This window comes from Natrix helvetica, assembly GCF_964273705.1.
Source record: "Natrix helvetica genome assembly, chromosome: 1".
Taxonomy (NCBI): Eukaryota; Metazoa; Chordata; class Lepidosauria; order Squamata; family Natricidae; genus Natrix; species Natrix helvetica.
This window is the reverse complement of record NC_138548.1, coordinates 217800641-217820967: the sequence shown is the minus strand read 5'-3', so window position 1 is coordinate 217820967 and position 20327 is coordinate 217800641. Positions and strand designations below refer to the sequence as shown.

General features: G+C 44.3%; 1 protein-coding gene across 4 annotated transcripts in view; it reads left to right on the top strand.

The window, feature by feature from the left end:
* The window catches only part of POU6F1 (POU class 6 homeobox 1), a 47025-nt gene extending 29580 nt beyond the window's left edge, over positions 1-17445 (top strand). For 3 of the 4 annotated variants that reach the window (XM_081937631.1, XM_081937632.1, XM_081937633.1), the window contains 8 exons: positions 765-886; positions 3671-3896; positions 5440-5669; positions 7137-7265; positions 8934-9146; positions 11424-11562; positions 12558-12732; positions 13864-17445. In XM_081937631.1, coding sequence (XP_081793757.1) covers positions 765-886; positions 3671-3896; positions 5440-5669; positions 7137-7265; positions 8934-9146; positions 11424-11562; positions 12558-12732; positions 13864-14209 — 1580 coding nt within the window. In that variant the 3' untranslated portion in view covers positions 14210-17445. Of the gene's footprint in view, positions 1-764; positions 887-3670; positions 3897-5439; positions 5670-7136; positions 7266-8933; positions 9147-11423; positions 11563-12557; positions 12733-13791 lie in introns of all 4 variants that reach the window. The other variant, XM_081937634.1, reaches the window with a different exon arrangement.
* The last annotated feature ends 2882 nt before the right edge of the window (positions 17446-20327 follow it).

The following is a 20327-nucleotide window of genomic DNA, read 5'->3' as shown; positions in this document are numbered from 1 at the left end:
GGGCCGGATGTGTCACACACAGGCCACACCCACCCCAGCTCCCTGAAGGGAAAAAACGTCACAATATGTCACGTGATGGCAATGTGATGCAGTGAATTTGACACCCATGGGCTAGACTAAGTGATCAGCCTTAATCATAATAGCATTTTTTATTAATAGTGGTAATTTGGAAACATTTTGTCCAGCATGCCATAACAGCAACCAAAGGCCAGCTTTTCATAAATCGTGCTTTCCTACATAAGCATTCTATGGATCTCTAATCCAGATACTACTTGCTGGCAGATAATACAGTGACAGTAACAGAATCGGGAGGTCATCCAACCCCCTGCTCTTTATACTATACTATATTAATACTAATACTATTTTTGATAAATGGCTATCCAATCTCTTCGTAACATCCTCCAGTGATGGGGCACCCACAACTTCCAAAGACAAGCTGTTCCTCTGGTTAATTCTCACTGTTAGGAATTTTCTCCTTAATTCTAGGTTGCTTCTCTCCTTGGTTAATTTCCATCCATTGTTCCTTGTCTGGTGCTTTGGTAACTAAGTTGGCCCCCTCTTCCTTGTGGCAGCCTTGGAAGACTTCAAGTATTGAAAGATGTAGGAGACTGTGACCTACATCCCACCAATTTGAGATGCATGTAATCTATTGACCCATGTTCAGGATGTCCTCTTCGGTCAATGAAAGTAACTTGCTTTGATATAAAATATCCAGGATGATAATTGAAGAGGTTAACAAAGTAACACGTTTTCTCTTTTTTAAGGTGAAATCAAGGCATTGCCTGAAATAACACCTGTGCCTATCCCAGGAATTGTGCCATTTAGCCAAATGACAAGCCAACCAACACCAACTTTAACTCCTGTCACAGTGCAAGCGGCACCACAGGTAACTACCCTACTATAGTAGTTTTAATAAATAGGAGGGAATCTCTTGTTCATTGCACGAAGGAAATACTGTAGTGCCTTCAATTTCTCTAGTGGAGTTGGGAGATCCCAGTGCCCTGTGGACCAGCTGGATATGGGCAGGATACTTAGGCAGAAGAAGAATCTTTACTAAAAGCCCACAGCAACATTCCCAGAGTGTTATGGAACTTAGAGGTTCTCAACATTTAAGATACTTCTTGATGTTATAGATCAAGGGTTTCCAACCTTGGCAAGTCTAAGTCTTGTAGACTTCAATCCAAGAATACTTCAACCAGACATGCTGCCTGAGGAATTCTGGGAATTGAAGTCCACAAATCTTAAAATGGCCAAGGTTGAAGACCTCTGTTACAGATAGCTTTGGTGTTCCGGAATGTGCTCTCATTTTTTTTAAAGGATGCAGTTGACAAAGCTTTGTAGAAATCAAATGCACCCTTCCAGTGTTTTCTTGGCAGGCATTTGTGTGGCTTTTTTTAGAGTGCTGCAAGATACAAAAATGCAGCTTGACATCTGATTAATCCCTTATGTGAGAGCTCCACCCAACAAAACTAAGGAGTTAAAGAGAGATTTGCCTTGTTTATCTTCTATAAAGCCTGCATACCTTTTTATTCCATACAAGCTCTCATTAGAGCAACAGCTGTTTAAGAAAATTAGTGTAAATTGACTCACAGTTTAGAAATAAGAGAACGCCTTAGTTCAGTGATTAAAAAAAACACAAAAAGAGGAAAATATCCAAATGTGCTGCAAACTATTAGTTTCATTCTCAAAAATAACACATTTAAGAGTATCAGATACATGAGGTAATGTCTTTTTTTTAGCTCTTGAAATGGGATGTAGAATTTCTTCACTCATTTTGCAGTTCTTCAGAAGAACAAAATTATCCCAGAAAAGGGCTGAAAGATTGAACATATTGAGACACAGAGAGAGAATAAAACTGATTTTCTACGATATATTTTGATTTTTTTCCCTTCACTGTCCTGCATCTTATCCTTGTCACATGGAGAACAAGGTCATTTACCTGTTGAGGGTTTTGATTCTATTTGTATGGCTTTGGTACTTAAAGGAATGGATAACATGCCTTTGAGTTCTGATTCATTTAATTGTGATGGAAGAACTGTTATTTTCACCAGGGGTGGGTCTCTGCTGGCGTTACTGCCAGTTCGGTGCATGCGCAGTTTGTCTGCAAATAGGTCTACGCATGCGCAGAACATTAAAAATGTCAGAAAACCATGCTGCAGCAACCGGGCAACCGGTTTGGGGGTGTGGCGAGCCTGCTGTCCCTACCGGTTCAGCGACCCAGTCGCAATTTCCACTACTGGTTCACCCGAACCGGTGCTAACTGATAGCAACCCACCTCTGATTTCCACACCTTCATACAAAGTAATCCTTTTCCCTACTCTGGAAAATCTCACCTGTTTAGAAAATAATGTATAGGATATCAACCATGAGATGAAGAATGAGGACAGAGGCAACATGTTTCCCCATTCAGGTGATGCAGACAGTTTCACAGGTGATACATTAAAATCACCTATCATTGCTTGCCAAGATGGGGAGAGTCCTCCTTCCTCGTGCCTCTTGTCAAAATATTTTAAACCGCGGTTGGCAGCTGCAGTTTTCATTGTCACATAGGTTTAACAGCTGTCCTCTGAAATAGCAGATTGGAATACATCCTAGAACATTTGGCCTTCAGGAAATTGCTTAACAACAACACCCAGCTCTTCTTATTATTGGCCAAGACTGCTGGGATTTGTAGTTCAGGGAGGGAGGGAGAGAGGAAGGAAGGAAGGAAGGAAGGAAGGAAGGAAGGAAGGAAGGAAGGAAGGAAGGAAGGAAGGAAGGAAGCTGTAGCTTTTATCATGAAATGATTTCCCAGCAGAAAGATCTGCTGCCCACCTTTATGAGAAACAAAGCCAGTACTGTTTGCAGCATGTATTTTAGATAGCTTGTGAACAGTGCAAGAAAATTATTTCTGCCTCCCTCTTTGTCTGCACCAGGGGTATCAAACTCGATTTCATTGAGGGCCACATCAGGGTTGTCTTTGACCTCAGGGGACCGGGTGGGCCTGGCCAGGGTGAGCATGGCCAGCTTGACGTCACTCATGTCGGGGTGCCTATGGTGGCTCTGCCAGCAAAAATGTGCTCCTGAGCTCCATTTTCGGCTGTGACGGCCTCCTGCAGCCGGAAGGGGGCGGTTCTTCACTGTTTCCAGGGCGGCCCCACAGGCCTGATCTAAGCCGAATCCGGCCCCTGGGCCTTGAGTTTGACACTCCTGGTCTACACTGACTTGTGGGATGGCCGTGCATCCCATAATGCAGTACAGTAGCACCAGTTTTCTGAAGGAGATATCCCTGGCTAAAACTGGCCTGATAACTAATAAACTAAAATAACTAGGGTTTACTGTGCTATATGCTTTGGACTTTGCATTTCGAGCCAAAAGGGGTTGGGTGAACAGACAGCAGAGACTAATGGATCAGGGCTGGGAATTAAGAAAAAAAAAAGCTATGTGCCAGGTTCTTTCATGGTTGACTTTGAACCTCCTCCCATTGGAGTGTTACAGAGTTGGGTCAACCAGCTGCTGGCCACCGGGGGGTGGGGGGGCAAGCCACACCTGGCACATCTCAGTCAGGCATCTCCTGGCTGGGCTGGGTCTCCGGTGGGTTGGCTAACGTGACTGCTGCACTGATGCTGTCTGCAGTGGCGTTGATTTTGTTTTTCCTTTTTTCTTTTTTACATCTCATTTGCTTTTGCAGGTCTTGACTCAGGAAAACTTAGCAACAGTTGTGACAGGCGTAATGGTTCCAGCAGGGGCAGTTACTCAACCTCTTCTTATCCCCATCAGTATTGCAGGTCAAGTGGCAAGTCAGCAGGGGCTGGCTGTGTGGACATTTCCTGCAGCAACGGTGGCTGCCCTCCCAGGACTGACGGCTGCCTCTCCTACTGGGGGAATTTTCAAATCACCTATAGCCAATTTGCAAGGTAACCACTGTTTCTTGGAAGGTCACATAGGGGAGCAAGAGTCCGCAGCACTTGGGCCCTAACCAGAATCAGCCTTAATGTGGGAGGGTGCATGTTGGGAGGCTGATAACTTTTTTGAATTTCAGGAAGGGAGGGCGGGCTAGCTCTTTTGTTCTAGGTCAAAGGCCAAGGTGTTCAGACTTCCCCCATTAACTTGAGTGCAGGAACCAGATCCACTGATGGAAAGGATCTGCTTCCTTCTCCGAAATGAATGGGGACATCTTTCTAAGTTTCATGCATGCATCAATGCCCCATGCCCCCAGGGTGTTCCCTTGCAGACCAGCAGTTTCTTGGCTAAATAATGTCACTTAAATTCCTAGTCCGTGTGACAGCAGAAAATATGGTGCCATTTAGTTTCAGGGGCCTGTTATTTATAAAGGAAACCATGGTTCCAGTCAGTAATCTCTGCAAATAACTTTCATTTTCTGAAGACAGTTAGGACAGCAATGTTTAATTAAAAACGTAGAGCTAGGATTAATTCCCCAGGCGCTACTTCTTGCTAGCAGTTAATTCACACAAGGAGCCAGTGATGCAAAGCATCCGGGTAGCTGTGGTTACTCTGAGCTGCAACAGCTGTTCTGGCAATGATGGAGCCCAGCCTACCAAGCTGTTGGCTACTTGTCTAGGTGGCCCCTGATTTCATCTTGCATTAGAGTAGTGTTTCTCAACCTTGGTGACTTTACTGTGGACTTCAACTCCCAGAATCCCAGAATCCCCCAGCCAGCATAGCTGGGAGTTGAAGTTCACAGGACTTAAAGTCACCAAAGTTGAGAAACACTGCATTAGAGAGAGAATTTCTAACACCAGTAGAGAGGATTCCACGGAACTCAAAACCTTCCCTGTCTGTTTCAATATAATTGCTTTTGTCTGTGGTGTATCTTTTAACTCCAGCTGGTGCAACGGTTCTTCTGAATATGAAATACAGGCAGTCCTCGACTTACAACAGTTCATTTAGTGACCATTTAAAGTAACCTCACTGAAAAAAAAGTGATTTATGACTGTTTTCCTTGCTTACGACCATCGCAGCCTCCGCAAGGTCACATGATCAAAATTTAGCTGCTTGGCAAATGACTCACATTTCTGATGGTTGCAGTGTCCTCTTGCGACCTTCTGACAAGCAAAATCAAGGGGGACATTCAGTTTCACTTAACAACCGGGTTACTACTGCAGGGATTCGCTTTAACAACTGTGGCAAGAAAAGTTGTAAAATGGGGGGGGGGGAAACTCACTTAGCTAATGTTTCACTGAGCAAAAAGAAATTCTGGGCTCAATTGTGGCCGTACGTTGAGGACCACCTGTATCCGCTCCCCCATTTTATCTTTTAAGGTTTTGTTCTTGGCTCATTAGCTCCCATACATGCTGAGAAGTCATTCTTCCCATTGCTTCCCCATGGATCAAGCGTAGAACTTAACATGAAAAACCTGGAGACTATCCCTCCCCTTCAAAAAGTACGTTTTGCGACAACCCAATACTTAATGCGTCTCTTTCTGTCTTGCTCTCGCAGCCACAGCAGTGCTGAGCACAGCAGTCCAAGCCCCTTTGCAGCCAGGCCAACCTTTCCAAGCACAGCCAACAGCCCAGCCCCGGCCATCCATCCAAACACAGACTGTGTTCCAACCACCAGTTCAGACAACTCTTTTGTCACAGCCAACCCCAACAGCCACTCCACCTGCCGCCAAGCCACTGGAAACTCCGACACAGATCACGGTTCAACCGGCAGGATTTGCAGGAATAGTAAGATGTTGGGAAACCCCTTCCCTAAAAAGAAGACTTTTGAGCTGCATGGAAACCAGTGTTGGGAGCAGACAAGCCTTCTAGAAATGCATTTCTGACCCAACTCAAGGCTTTCCGTATCACTTTGGTCCTTTCTGATTTTGCCAGAGAAGAAAATCACATGTACTTTTCTGTAATGAATTCAATCCTGAATAAGTTCAACAAATCTAGTAAATGTGTAGAATAAACCTCTGCGCCGATAATGAGAAATCTATTTCTTTGATACATAAAAATTGATTTCAGTGTCCCTGATACAAAATTAGAATTATAGGTGGTATTCAGCAGGTTCCGACCAGTTCTGGAGAACCGGTAGCCGCGATTTTGAGTAGTTTGGAGAACCGGTAAATACCACCTCTGACTGGTCCCGCTCCCATCTATTCTCTGCCTCCCGAGTCCCAGCTGATCGGGAGGAAATGGGGATTTTACAGTATCCTTCCCCTGCCATCCACCAAGCCACGTCCACAGAACCGGTAGTAAAAAAATTTGAATCCCACACCGATCTGAACCACAATCTATATTCAGTCTTCATTTCAAATAATGGTATGAAACACCATGGTGTTTCCCTGAAAATTAGACCCAATCGAAAAATAAGCCCTAGCATGATTTTTTGGGATCCTCATAATATAAGGCCTAGTATAAAAATAAGCCCCAGTTAAGATCATCAGCCAGACGGATGCATTTAGTATCATATGTCCCTGAAAATAAGCCCTTAATTTTGGAGCGAAAATTAATATAAGACCCTGTCTTATTTTCAGGGAAACACGGGTATGGTATACCATAGTGGTTATAGTGCTAGACTAGGTTATAGTCCAGGTTGCCAAGCCCAAGGCTCTAGTCTTCCGTTCGGTTTAGAAGTCAGCTTGGGTGACCTCCTCCGCTCTAATCAGTGTCAGGCTCTACAACACGGGGGCTGAAAAACAAAAACTCTCATCAGATCGTGCATTGATAACTTTGCTGTGTCGACTACAGTGTGCAGTGCAAAACAAGCAGATGTTGCAACAAAGTGAGAGAAATGCTAACAATAAGAAAAACAAGAATCCAGCCACTCTTTTCTTATTGAAGGAAGCCTTGACCTTTGCAGTAACAAATCGCTTGTTAGCCCTATTTGAAGACTGGTGCCAAAAATGACAATCATTATCCATGTATTAACTTGGAACGAGGTTAGTCCGATTGCATATTTTCAAAGGTAATTTTATTATTCAGATCGCGGCACAGGGCAAACTGATCTCCTCAGGAGTGATCAGGCTCCTTGATACAATAAGCGCTTCATATCCTTAGAGAGTGACATATATATATATATAATTCTGCCTCGTGGAAGAAAGTATGGAGGCAGTTGAGGCAGAGAAGGTCTCCCTTTGCATGAAAATGAAGAATCGTAACCTTTGATCTTTGTTTTTATTTATTGTTTTCTTTTGGGATCTCTTACAGATCAGTGCAGCTTCTCTTGGAGCCCCAACCCAGCTGCTTAGCTCGCTAGCTGCCACGCCTGTCATTGCAAACACCATTCCTAGTGTGCAAGGAATAACTGGACAAATCCTGACTAATGCTCAAGGGCAAGTAAGTGCTGCACCATTCTGGAAACAGAATTAATGTATTAGTAGGCCGTGCTTAAAGAATGTTTTTTTTAGTTGCTAAACAAAACATCTGTGCAACTTATTCATTAATGTTATATAGCCTGCCTTTTCTCCACTGTTCCCTCTAAGGTGCGCGCCTGCGCGGCTGCGCAGGTGCCTAGAATACGCCGCGCAGTAATTTCTAACTGCCGCGCAGCGTCGCGTATTTGCTGTGGACACACGGACTAGAGCGGAGCGGATAGGGAATCACATCACAATCGAAACACTCTCCAGGCAGCTACAGCTAAACGCAGTGCATTGCCGCCTGACTTGTGACTTCAGGATTCTCCTTAATCAGTGTAGGTCAAAAATAAAAAAGGGGAAGGGGCACTTCAAAACAAGCGCCCCTTTCCCTTTTTTCTTTTCGACCCACAATGATTAGGGAGGATCCTGAAGTCAGGCGGGGACGAGAAGCGAGGAGGCAGAAAAAGAGATGGAGGCCAAGGAGCTTCCCTCCCACCCCCTCCCAGCAAAAATCTAACCGGGGAGCCGGGCGGGCAGTAGCAAATTAGCCGATCACGCCGTATGGGCAGTAGCAAATTAACCGATCACGTGGCGTGATCGGCTAATTTGCTACTGCCCACCCAGCTCCCCAGTTAGATTTTTGCTGGGAGGGGGCGGGGGGAAGTTCCTTGGCCTCCGTCTCTTTTTCTGCCTCCTCGCTTCTCAGCCCCGCCTGACTTCAGGATCCTCCCTAATCATTGTGGGTCGAAAAGAAAAAAGGGAAAGGGGCGCTTAAAGGTTCAAAATATTGGAGCAAAATATCGCTTCAGAGGCAACAGTTCTCATGGGGAATTAGGTCAGAGAGCCCTGGAGTTTCACTGCCCCACCCGGTCAAACCACGCTTTCCGTGCATGCTGTGTGATCAGCTAATTTGCTACTGCCCGCCGGCTCCCTGATAAGATTTTTGCGGGGGGGGGGGGGAAGAAGCTCCTTGGCCTCCGTCTCTTTTTCTCCCTCCTCGCTTCCTGGGGCTCCAACAATGGGGGAGCAAGGCCCGCCCAGCGCCAGGCTTTGGGCTAACACAGAGGTCTGCAAAGTTGCCTGTTTTAAGACTGGTGGACTTCAATTCTCAGAATTCTGGGAGTTGAAGTCCACCAGTCTTAAGAGCCAATTTTGCAGATCCCTGGGCTAATATGATTGATGCCCTTGGTGGACTTCAACTCTCAGAATTCTGGGAGTTGAAGTCCACCAGTCTTAAGAGCCACTGATTTTGTTGTTGTCTTGGGTGACATCTGTGAAAAAAATTCAGGTGCTCAGGCATGAAAATGTGCCGCTCAAACACTATACTTTTCCGTCCACATTGAAAAAAAATTAGAGGGAACATTGCTTTCCTCCAAAGCTTAAAGCGCATTAGGAAGCATTTTCTTCTCCTGTTTTGATATAGATTGGGCAGAGAAATTGATATTAAGCCAGAGTCATCCAGTGAAGTTTGAGTCATGGATGGACTCAGATGGGACTCTGCCTGGTCCCAATCCTATACCCTAAACATTATACTATCTTGGCTCTGCTACAGAAATCTTAATGGGAAAACTAAATCTGTATGGTTTTGATAGGAAAACGTGAGAAAATTAACACATTGCAACCTTGGTGCTTTCCCTTTCTCCTCCAGGTTATTGGAACTCTTCCATGGGTAGTGAACCCAGCCGGAATTGCAACGGCAACCCCTGCTACATTGCCAGCACAAAATCTACAAGTACAGGCGCTGACACCGCAGCTGCTTTTAAATGCCCAAGGTCAGGTCATTGCCACCTTGGCTAGCACCATCCAGACAGCAACCACTGTCAGGAAACCAACCCCCCCAGAATCTCCCGCCAAGAGTGAGGTGAGTGCAATTAGCAAAGCTGCTGAGAAAAAAATCACCAGAGGATCTTAACAGCAAAATTATACCAAGATACCCAAAGAGGCACCTATAGAGAGAGAGAGAGGAATGTGGATTAAATAGAAATGGGGAGCCTACTGCTTTTGATAGATTGTTAAACTAGAAGTCATGAAAGAGCTCCAAATTATTTAACAGAATAACAAGTTGTAAGGGACCTTGGAGGTCTTCTAGCCCAACCCCCTGCTCAAGCAGGAAACCCTATACCAATTCAAACAAATGGTTGTCCTATCTTCTTAAAAATCTCCTATGTTGGAGCATCAGCAAGTTCTGGGGGCAAGCCGTTCCACTGGTTAATTGTTCTAACTGTCAGGAAAGCTTTCCTTAGTCCTAGGTTGCTTCTGTCCTTGATTAGTTTCCATTCATTGCTTCTTGTCCTGCCTTCAGGTGCTTTGGAGAAAGCTTGACCGCTCTTCTCTGTGGCAGCCCCTTAGATCACGGGTGACAAACTCGCAGTGTCACGTTGCTGTCACATGACGTTTGGTGACATTTTTTCCCCTTCATGGAGCTTGGGTGTGGCCTGCATGTGACGCATCCAGCCTGCAGGCTGCCAGTTTGACATCCCTGCCTTAGATATTGGAACCCTACCATCATGTCTCCCTTAGTCTTTCTTTTCATTAAACTAGACAGGCCCAATTCCTTCAACCATTCTTCATATGCTTTAGATCAATATACCAGTTTATCAATCATGTTTGTACGGCCACCTATCTCACAAAAAGCCACTCTGGATGGCATAGCTCAATAAAAAAATAACAATTATATAAATACAATCCTTCTAAAAATATAAAACAACCATTATGAAAAATTAAAATATATTAAAAAGTAAGGCACAGTACCAGGCACTTTATTATTTTTACTGCTGAGGAAGAGGAGGCCGGCCAGTGGGATTTTGCATCTTACCTGTCAAATTAGTTAATCAAGCCTGAGGTGTCACAAAATTGGCTGGAAGCAGGAATATCATTTCCTGTTTTGCCTCTGGTTGCAAAACATCTTCGCTTGGCCCTGATCCTTGATGACTTGGTAGCTGAATGTGTAATATACTCCTCTTGTCAAGTGTTGCTTGAGGCATGAAATATGTTATATCTGTGTCAGGGTGATCAGCGGGATTTATATGCTAGATATAGCAACAGTGGTGCTCAGGTTAGCAACTAAGGCCCCTGTGCAGAGAATCCTGGTTGAAATAATATCATCCTGGATTGAGATGAAAACAGTGTTTTGAGACACAGCAGACCTAAAATGTCCTTCCTCCAATCCATTTTCATTTCCAGCGCCAAGCTCTGGAAAAACTGATCCTATTCCTTTTGCAACTGAATTTAGTGATGCCTAGCTGATACCTATGGACCATTACTTTTTAAGGCTGACAGGCGTGTCCTGCAGCTGAGCTAGAATCTAATTGGCTGATCTGATGGCTGGTATTTCAATTGGGAAGTGAGAAGGCTGGGCACTGACACTTGAACTAAGAGCTATTGTAGCCTGCACTTGAGAGTCAAGATATGTTAACTTTATTCAAACAGTATAAATCACATAAAATAAACAAAGGTGAATGTATTTCCTACCTGGCAAAATTCTCATTGGCTAATGCACCTTCTTTGACCCTGATTGCAACTGGCATAATGGCTTATTAGGCCATTCTTCATTCGTAGTTCATTTCATTTCATTTATTTATTTATTCATTCACCCAATTTATCTCAATTCATCTCAAACAGGTATCTCTGGGCGGCTTGCAACAATTTGAAAAACTCGCAATAAAACTACGAACGATGCAAAATAAATACAGGTAGCTCTTGATTTAAGACCACCAACATTTCTGTTGCTAAGTGAGACAGTTGTTCAGTGAATTTTGCTCCATTTTACAAGCTTTTAGCCACAGTTGTTAAGTGGATCACTGCAGTTGTTAAGTTAGCAAGGTTAGTAAGTGAATCTGACTTCCCCATTGACTTTGTCAGAAGTCACAAAAGGTGATCACATGACCATGGGACGCTGCAACCGTCATAAATATGTGCCAGTTGCCAAGATCATGTCACCATGGAGATGCTGCAACGGTTGTGTGAGAAACAGTCATAAGTCTCTTTTTCTTCACTGCCGTTTTAATGTTGAATGGTCACTAAATGAACTGTTGTAAGTCAAGAGCTACCTGTAGAAAATTGGCAGCCAAGCTAAATCCACAAAAGCAGTATTAAACTGTACTGGTCTGAATATTGCTTTCTTCTGCTCCGTTGCCAGGTCCAGCCAATTCAGCCTGCCCCAGCTCTCTCACAGCCAACTGTGGTCATTGCAAGTCCTCCCCCAGCATCCAAACTAGCTTCCACTCCTGTCCCCATCACCTGCTCAGAGACACCAACTGTCAGCCAGCTGGTTTCAAGTAAGCATGTTGGTATCCCTGCGATTCTTGTAGAAGGCAGAGAAAGAAGCTGCCAGTATGTAGAGACTGGTTCAGGATCACGTGCATGGAACATTTATGGTAGAAAACCTTGAAGGAGTGGGGTGTCTGATTTCTGCATTACAGCTGCTGAGAAAAAGGCTGGTGGTGGGGACGCCTGCAAGTGTTAATCCTAATCAAAAAAACATGTACAGTATTATTTTACAATATTACAACAGACTGAGCTTCTGTTACTTCGAAAGCATGTAAAAAATGCAAGTAGAAAAATAGGAACCACCTTTGGTGGGAAGATAACAGCATTCTGTGCACCTTTGGCGTTTAGTCATGCCGGCCGCATGACCACGGAGACGTCTTCGGACAGCGCTGGCTCTTCGGTTTTGAAACGGAGATGAGCACCGCCCCTTAGAGTGGAATCTTTACCTTTTACCTTTTTTTAACGTGTCACTCTACTTCTAATAACAAACAGCAGCATACACAGAAAAATAGAGGATTAGAACAACACAACATTAATAAACAATATAGGTTGTAATGACACTGACCAACAGAGCAAATACCAAAATCTAACATCTTGCAAATTATCTCCCCCAGAGCCAGGTTTTATTGCTTTACTCATTATTTATGAAGGCAATCTGCTCCGGAAGATATCTGGGCACCCCTCAGCAGCTTTATATAGATATTAAATAAAAAGTGGGAAAGAGCCGAGCCCTGTGCCACCCTTTCATGGAGTAATTGCAGGCTGAACCTCTTCAACCAACTGCTCAATCAGGAAGGAGAATCACCAGCCCCTAATCCAAGGAGACCAGAGTGTGAGGTCTAAAGAGATTGATAGTAATTGTTCCCCATTTTCAGATCACAACTCATCCTGCCCAGTGGCCTGAAAGATGCATGTGGCTGCAGGAGAAAAGGATTTATAGGGCAATTTAGTCAGAAACTGCAAAATGGAACAAGGGTATCTTTTTCATTCTTTCTCCTACCAGAGCCTCAACCTTCAAATAGTGGAAATGATGAAGATGGCATAAACCTGGAGGAGATCAGAGAGTTTGCCAAGAACTTTAAGATTCGACGTCTCTCTCTGGGTCTCACCCAAACCCAGGTGGGGCAGGCATTAACTGCCACTGAAGGACCTGCCTACAGCCAGTCTGCTATATGCAGGTAAGCGAATCTGTTTCCCTGTGCAGATGACTCTGGGTGGAATGCAGCCCCCAATAGAAAAACAGGTTGCCCAGTCTTTTAAAACAACACTCAGCCTTCCTCCTTCCCTCTTCTTTCTAAAGCTCAATATCATCAAAACAATAAGATGGGGGTATCATATCTAGGATGCAAAATCCAGAGGACCACTACATGGCAGCAAAGGAGAGAATTGTTTGTATCTCTTAACGATCATCTAGTGGATATCTAAATAATTTCAGCCCAAACGGAATACTATAGCCCTAAATAGGTGTTAGGCCCAAGCCCAGAGATGAGACAGAACCTTGCCAAACTAAAGGCATAACTTCTGACTACTAGATATTTCTTGACAGATTCTAGGGTGGCCACATTGAACCTGTTCACCCTTCCCACAGGAGTGGGCTTCAAAACTTTTAGCAAGGGGTTCTCTTCTTAGTTGCTGGGTGGGTGGGCATGGGCATGGCCTAGTCAGTCTCTTGCACCATGATGGGGGGGGGGCTTTGCCCTCCCCGGGCTACGGAGAATTTCCTTGTGCCTCCAGGTTAGCAAAAAAGGCCTCCTCTGGGCCCGTTTCCAGCCTTCCCAAACTTCCGGTAGGGCCGTTTTTCGCCCTCTCTGAGCCTCTGCGCACGTCTTGCACTTACCTGCATCCAAAACGGGTCACATTGGGACTCCTGGGAGGGGTTGGTGGGGCCAGTCAGGAGTAGAATTTTGGGGTTCTCCGAACTGCACAGAATCTTAGCTAGAGGATCTCCCGAAACCCTGCAAATCCCCAGCAGCCCACCCCTGCCACATCCACCTCGGAACTGTGTGGTCTCTTACTCTGGGCTTCTTTCTGGGAAAACTCTTGTGTTGCCAAATCTCTCCTCCTCTGCTCCTCCAGGCGCACGTCCCACCCCTGTAGGGTTCCATATCAGTTTCTAATCCTGAATTAAATAGATTGTTGTTATGATGGCAGTTACCTCTAAGGGATCATTTTGAGCTCTGCCCTGCCTTAAATGACTAATGAATCAAACCTGAACATTGAGATATTTATTTCCTCAGGGCTGGGTAGCAAACAATAGTGACAAGAAGCCCCGCCTTGCCTTCCTCAATGGGTTCCTGCTGATTTTGCAGATTCGAAAAGTTGGACATCACCCCCAAGAGTGCCCAGAAGCTAAAACCCGTGCTGGAGAAGTGGCTGAGTGAAGCTGAGCTTCGGAATCAGGAAGGCCAGCAGAACCTGATGGAGTTTGTGGGTGGGGAGCCTTCCAAGAAGCGGAAGCGCCGCACTTCCTTCACCCCACAGGCCATTGAGGCCCTCAATGCCTATTTTGAGAAAAACACCCTCCCCACTGGCCACGAAATCACCGAGATCGCCAAGGAGCTCAATTATGACCGGGAGGTGGTCCGGGTTTGGTTCTGCAACCGGCGACAGACACTCAAAAACACCAGCAAACTCAACGTCTTTCAGATCCCTTGAGGGCTGGAGCTCAACGTGAGAATCTCCCTCTCCCTACCTGGCTGCCGTGAGCACTTTGTGGCTAAGTCTCCCCTGCCCCTGCCACCTGTTTATAGTGATGACTGAAGTGAAAAGAGGGGAGATCTCCTCGTGTTTTATTGTACCCCAGCCTACTCATCAGCTGCTTCCCTTCCTCCCTGACGTTGCACCAAGCTGTGAAGGCTTAGGAGCTCATTGGCGTTTTAACTTCCTTCTGTGTCAGACAAATCATGATCTGTTAAAAGGGAAAAGGTTTTCCTCGCCTAGTTGGTGTGCATTTTTTTCCTTTTTCTTTTCAAAGGTGGCATTAGGATTGCCACCAGCATAGCATCCACCGACCCTGTTTTATTTGAGCCACTTTTCATTGCGATTTTCTATCCCGCAACAAAATCTGCTAATCGTATCTGAGCAGAACAGTGGCATAATTTATATCTCCCTTTCCGTATGGATATTACTGTGATGACAGAGCACCATTAAACTGAATGGTTTTTTTTCAGCTACCAAAATCTTGACGTTTAGTATCTTAGTTCCCTGTTGATTCTTTTATTTTAAGACTGATTTGCCAGTTAAAGATTCCCTTCCAGAAGAATGCTGAGGAGGAGGAGGCGGCAGGTGCAATTGTTTATATCTTGGGATATTGTATGTCTTGCAGGGGTGAAATGCTTCTGTTTCGGACCAGTTCGCCCAAACCAGTAGTAAAAAAATGCTACCGGTTCAGGCGAACCGGTATTTCCGACAATCAGCTGTGATGTGCGATTTATATTAGTTAGAAACATCAGGTTTCCTGCTTTCTAGCTAATCTAAATCGTGTGGCACAGCGGATCCCTCCCCCTGCTGTTCTACTTACCTTTGTAAGCGCGCTCGGTAGCAGGCTCCACCCACCCGCCCGGACGTCATCACGTCCCGTTTTTGACGCTATGCGCATGCATGGAAGGTTTGCGTGTGCTCACATTTGCGAATCGGTAGCGAAGGTAAATTGATTTCACCCCTGATGTCTTGGCAATCTCATGCCAGCATAGCACCACTACAAGTAATAAGTAGTCCTGGGCCTAGCTTATTACAGGAGGATCTAGCCAAGTAGTAACAAGAGAGGAACGCAGAAAACTGCCTGACCCTGGTCCATCTGTTGTATTAATGTCAGCTTTGCCTGGCTTCAACTCACCCTAGAGCAATATTGGCGAACCTTTTTGGCACCAAGTGCCGAAATGGGAGCGCATGGGGGAGCACTTGGAACCGGAAGAGCAGCTCCCCAGCATGCATACATGGGAGCACCAGAAACCAGAAGGGCAGTTTCCCGATGCGCATGTGCCGAAATGGGAGTGCATGTGCGTGGGAGGGGGAGTGCCAGAAACCAGAAGAGCAGTTTCCCAGAGTGTATGTGGGGGGGGGGGGGAAGAGCACCAAAAACCAGAAAAGCAATTCCCGGCACGTATGTGCTGGGAAGCTGAGTGCAGTTTGTGGCGTGTGAATGCATACTGGTCACCTGGTCTTCCAGTTTCTGGCACGCATCGGAACCTGGAAGCTCAGCTTCCCGATGCTCCTGCACGCACGAAGACCATTGCACATGAAGATCAGCTAGGCGGCGCGCACGTGCGAACTGGAACCTGGAAGAGCAACGGCTGGCGTGCCGAGAGAGATGGCTTTGCGTGCCACTTCCAGCACGTGTGCCACAGGTTCGCCATCACGGATCTAGAGTTTTTAAGCAGTTTGTCCAACGCTACCTGGCAAAATAGGTAGTCCTCGTTTAGTGACTGTTTGCACTTAACAACAGTGATGAAAAGGCAGCTTTGTGACCAATCCTCACACTTACCACCTTTACAACAGTCATGATTTCACTAAGCAAGTGCTTTGCTTAACAATAGAGTTGGTGGTTCCAGTCATGACTAAATGAGGACTATCTATACCAGGGATTCAGCTGGAAACCCTCCTGCATACAGGTAGTTCTCGACTTAGGATCACAATTGAGCCCCAAGTTTCTGTTGCTAAGCAAGACAGTTGTTAAGCGAGTTTTGCCCCATTTTATGGACTTTCTTGCTACAGTTGTTAAGTCGATCGCTGCAGTTATTACGTTAGTTGTTCGGTGAATCTGGCTTCCCCATTGAGTTGGGACACAGCAGCAATCATAACTATGAACCAGTTGCCAAGCATCTCAGTTTTGATCATATGATCATGGGGATGCTGGGCAGGTCGTAACTGTGAAGAACAATCATAAGTCACTTTTTTCAGGGCCGCTGTAACTGAACGGTCACTAAACGAACTCTTGTAAGTCAAGAATTATCTATATACGGCTAGTATTCTACCACTGAGCCCCTTCTTTGCAATGAAGAAACCTTTTGATGATGGTTTTCCAAAATCCAGCAAGATTGATGGCTGTTCAACCCCTTGAGCAGATGGTCCTGATTTTGAACAAATCAGAGCTTAGAGGACTAGGACAGGTGGGAGTCACGGCAGGTACCTGGCCTTCTTCCAGCAGTACTTGGAGGTTCTTGCTTCGTGGAAGGGCTCCATTGAAAAAAAGATGAAAATGTTATCTTCTATGCAGTAAAGAGGGTGGGAGGAATATGGCTGTGTCCTTGAAATGGGGTTATGTCAGCCTCACTTGGTAGACCAGATAGGGGAAATCAACTCTACAGAAAAACCAGAATTAACTTTATTAAGATTGGCTACTATAAAAAGAAACTTCCAAGTCCGATTGTGTTGTACCTTCCTCCCTATCGTACTACTTATACTCTCCAGTACATCAGAGGCTACTTCCTAATATTTCTCAGATCTTAAAAGATATTTCAGCCCACTCTGCTTAGGCAAGAGTTTCTTTCAAGGTCATCTTCCCCATTATCTTTAAAGGCATCGACAAAAATTAAAGCAGCGTTTAAAACCTGAGTTAATCTTGCCCTGTTGAATTCCCTCAGTCTGGTTCCACTTCCTGCCTCCCCAACGTTTTTGATACAATTCAACACATTTCACCTTTAACTTTTAAAAATACATGAACAGAATTGCGCACTGTAGCATAGAGCTAATTTCTTAGGGAGAAACAATCGTTTTCTCTCTTTTTTAGTAGTGATCTTGCATCAAGAAAGAAGACTGCTGATGGGCAATTCATGATACATAGTGCCCTTCCAATACATGCACAATTGATGTGGCATTACAAAGAATGCAAAAATTGTATTATTACTTATTGTGCATGTAAAAAGTAAGTCTCTGGGGAGGTCTGTTAAAGGGGGAAAAAATGATTCTTTTATTCAACATTGCATTAAATAAAGTCATGTTTTTTCCTACCTGAACCGAAGTTATTTTTTTCCCCCGAAAGGGGTATGTATTCTCCACTTCACTCTTCCAATTTTTGTGTGTGCAAAACACCTGTTTTTTGTTTTTAATTTAAATCACTCAATTTGGGAATATTAAGGTGGGGGAAGGGATGTAAAAAGTTGCATTTAGCAAGCTGCTGTTTTGATTGCCTTAAAAGTAATATTTTAGGTTTGTATTAAAAAGGATTGTCAAAATCGAATTTTGAAAGCAAGATTTTAATTTTTTCTCAAATTCGTTTACATCCTGCAGATTTTTGAAATTTTTACCTCTAGCACATCTTGACCAAGTTTTAGATTTCATTGGTATGGGTAAATTGCATGGCAGCTTTATAGTGTGGAAGGACGTTCTTGGAAAAAATATGGAACTGGATCTGCTCCAATGAATTTGATCAATATGCAGTCTTTCAATTATTAGCAAAGTGTATGTTGACAAACCAGCAATTTTATTTTACCTTTGCAATCATTTTTCTACATTTGCATCTACAAAGATTTCCCTTCCTTAAAATTGCATGTAAAAATGTGTGGGTTACCAATAATGAAATTCTAGGAATATGATGTGATGGTAAAGAGTAAAATGGAGGAAGGAAAAAGCAAAGAAGATTTGAACTTTAAAGGATACCGTATTTTTACAACTATAAGACACACCATGAATTAGACACACCATGATTTTGAAGGGGGGGAGGGTGCGTCTTATACTCCAAAAAATATGGTAGTTGAGAGGAGGCACATTGCACCTCAAACTTTTAAACATTTTTTAAAACATCGAATGTCATAAACAGAAAGCATAATATAATACAAATGTAATATTCTCCTCCCCTTCACCTGGTACAGCCCACCCATTATCCTTCTGTAATAGTTCCTAGCATACGGATTATTGTATTGATGTAAAGGTTAGTAGAAGTTGTACATACTATAAGGTATGCATCTTTTACAAGGCATAAATACTAGTCTAGACTAACACGTATCTCGTTTTATGGTTGGAAACTGGAAGAAAACAAAATATGTTCTTTCAGAGAAATGTGTCAAGCCGCCTATCCCAAAAAAAGCTAGATTCTCATAAATTCTTTTTTAGTCAGATACTTTGCAAGGGGAAAAAAAGTAGAATCTTGGAAACAGAATGTAGACATACATTAATAAACTTTGTGTCCATAGATACATTATGGCGGATCCTCCTTGATGCTGTTTACCCTAACTTTCTCTTGGTTTCAGGAGGCACTTGCTGTCCTTTCTTGGAATGCAGTATTTGGCAAACATCCATTCTTGTTCCCCCGCTCAGAGAATTGCATTGCCTGATAGTACAAGGTAATTGTTCCTTCCCTCAGTTCCTTATGCCAAGACTTGCACAATGTATGAGGACCCTGAATGCACACGGTGGCAGTGGTTGGCTTCACAACTGCCTTAGCCCAACTTCCTTTTAGTCTTTTTTGATATTGCCAATGTTGAAAAGAGCTGTGCTGTGAAGCCCTCAGTGCTGTGAAGCCCTCACTTCGCTTGGTAGGAACAGATTTCCAGGGCTGCACTGTCTTGGGGGTCAGCAACCTTAAACACTCAAAGGGCCATTTGGACCTGTTTCCCACAGAAAAGAAAACACCAGGAGCCACAAAACCCTGTGCTTGACTATTTCCTGAACGGCCCCAGAACTAGTCTATGTAGTTCAGGGGTGTCCAAACTTGGCAACCTTAAGACTTGTGGACTTCAACTCCCAGAATTCTGGGAGTTGAAGTCCACAAGTCTTAAAGTTGCCAAGTTTGGACACCCCTGATGTAGTTGAATTAAGTGTTCTGTTTTCTTCTGAAACTTTTCTTGGATTTATCCATGGTTGGCCTACTGGGGGTCGAAAAGCCCAATGAATTGTATGCTGGCGGATATCACACATTGGCGGTTGTGACACATATTTTGAGCGACAGGGAGCCTCAGCAGAGGGATGAAAGAGCCGCATGCAGCTCCAGAGCTGCAGTTTGCTGACCCCTGCTTTATCAGGATCCGAACTCATCAGGTTCTGAAAGGAAATTCAGAAAAATCCCAAGGTCTTTGGGACATCTGCCTGGAGACTGGTATAGAACTACAGCCATTTTATACACTCAAGAGTATGTAACAGATGACCGAGGAGCCCACAAGAAGCATACAAAGATCCCTTCACAGACATGCACACCATAGGTAAACTTCCTTATCTTCCTCTCGTCCATTTCTCCACATACCAATGATCTGATGCAGATCACTGGGTTCCTGTTGTCAATAGCAAACAGAAGGCGGTATTACAGTCTCTTCCAAGCAATAAACAAGCTGTCTTCAACAGCCACACCATAGACTTGTCACCAATGGCAGCAGGAATTGGGTGGTCTATTTCCTTATGATCCACCCACTATGGCAGGGGTGTCCAAACTTGGGAACTTTAAGACTTGTGGACTTCAACTCCCAGAATTCCCCAGCCAGCCATGCTGGCTGGGGAATTCTGGGAGTTGAAGTCCACAAGTCTTAAAGTTCCCAAGTTTGGACACCCCTGCACTATGGTGATCAGCTAGGCAGTGGGAAAGGATTACATCTATGGATCTCAAGCTCATACATTTTATACTTTAGATACTTTGAGATGAAGTTATTTTGCTCAGCCACCCCAAAGTTCCCTGGGAATAAATTCCACTGGTTTCAGTATTGCTCATTTTTAAATGGACATGTTTCAGACTGAGCTATCAAATCTTTGGAGATTTATAATAGAGTGGGAAGAAGAGAGATGACAGATTACTATCAACTCCCAAAATATGTCAGGTCAGAAAATGTGCTGCACAAAAAAAATACTA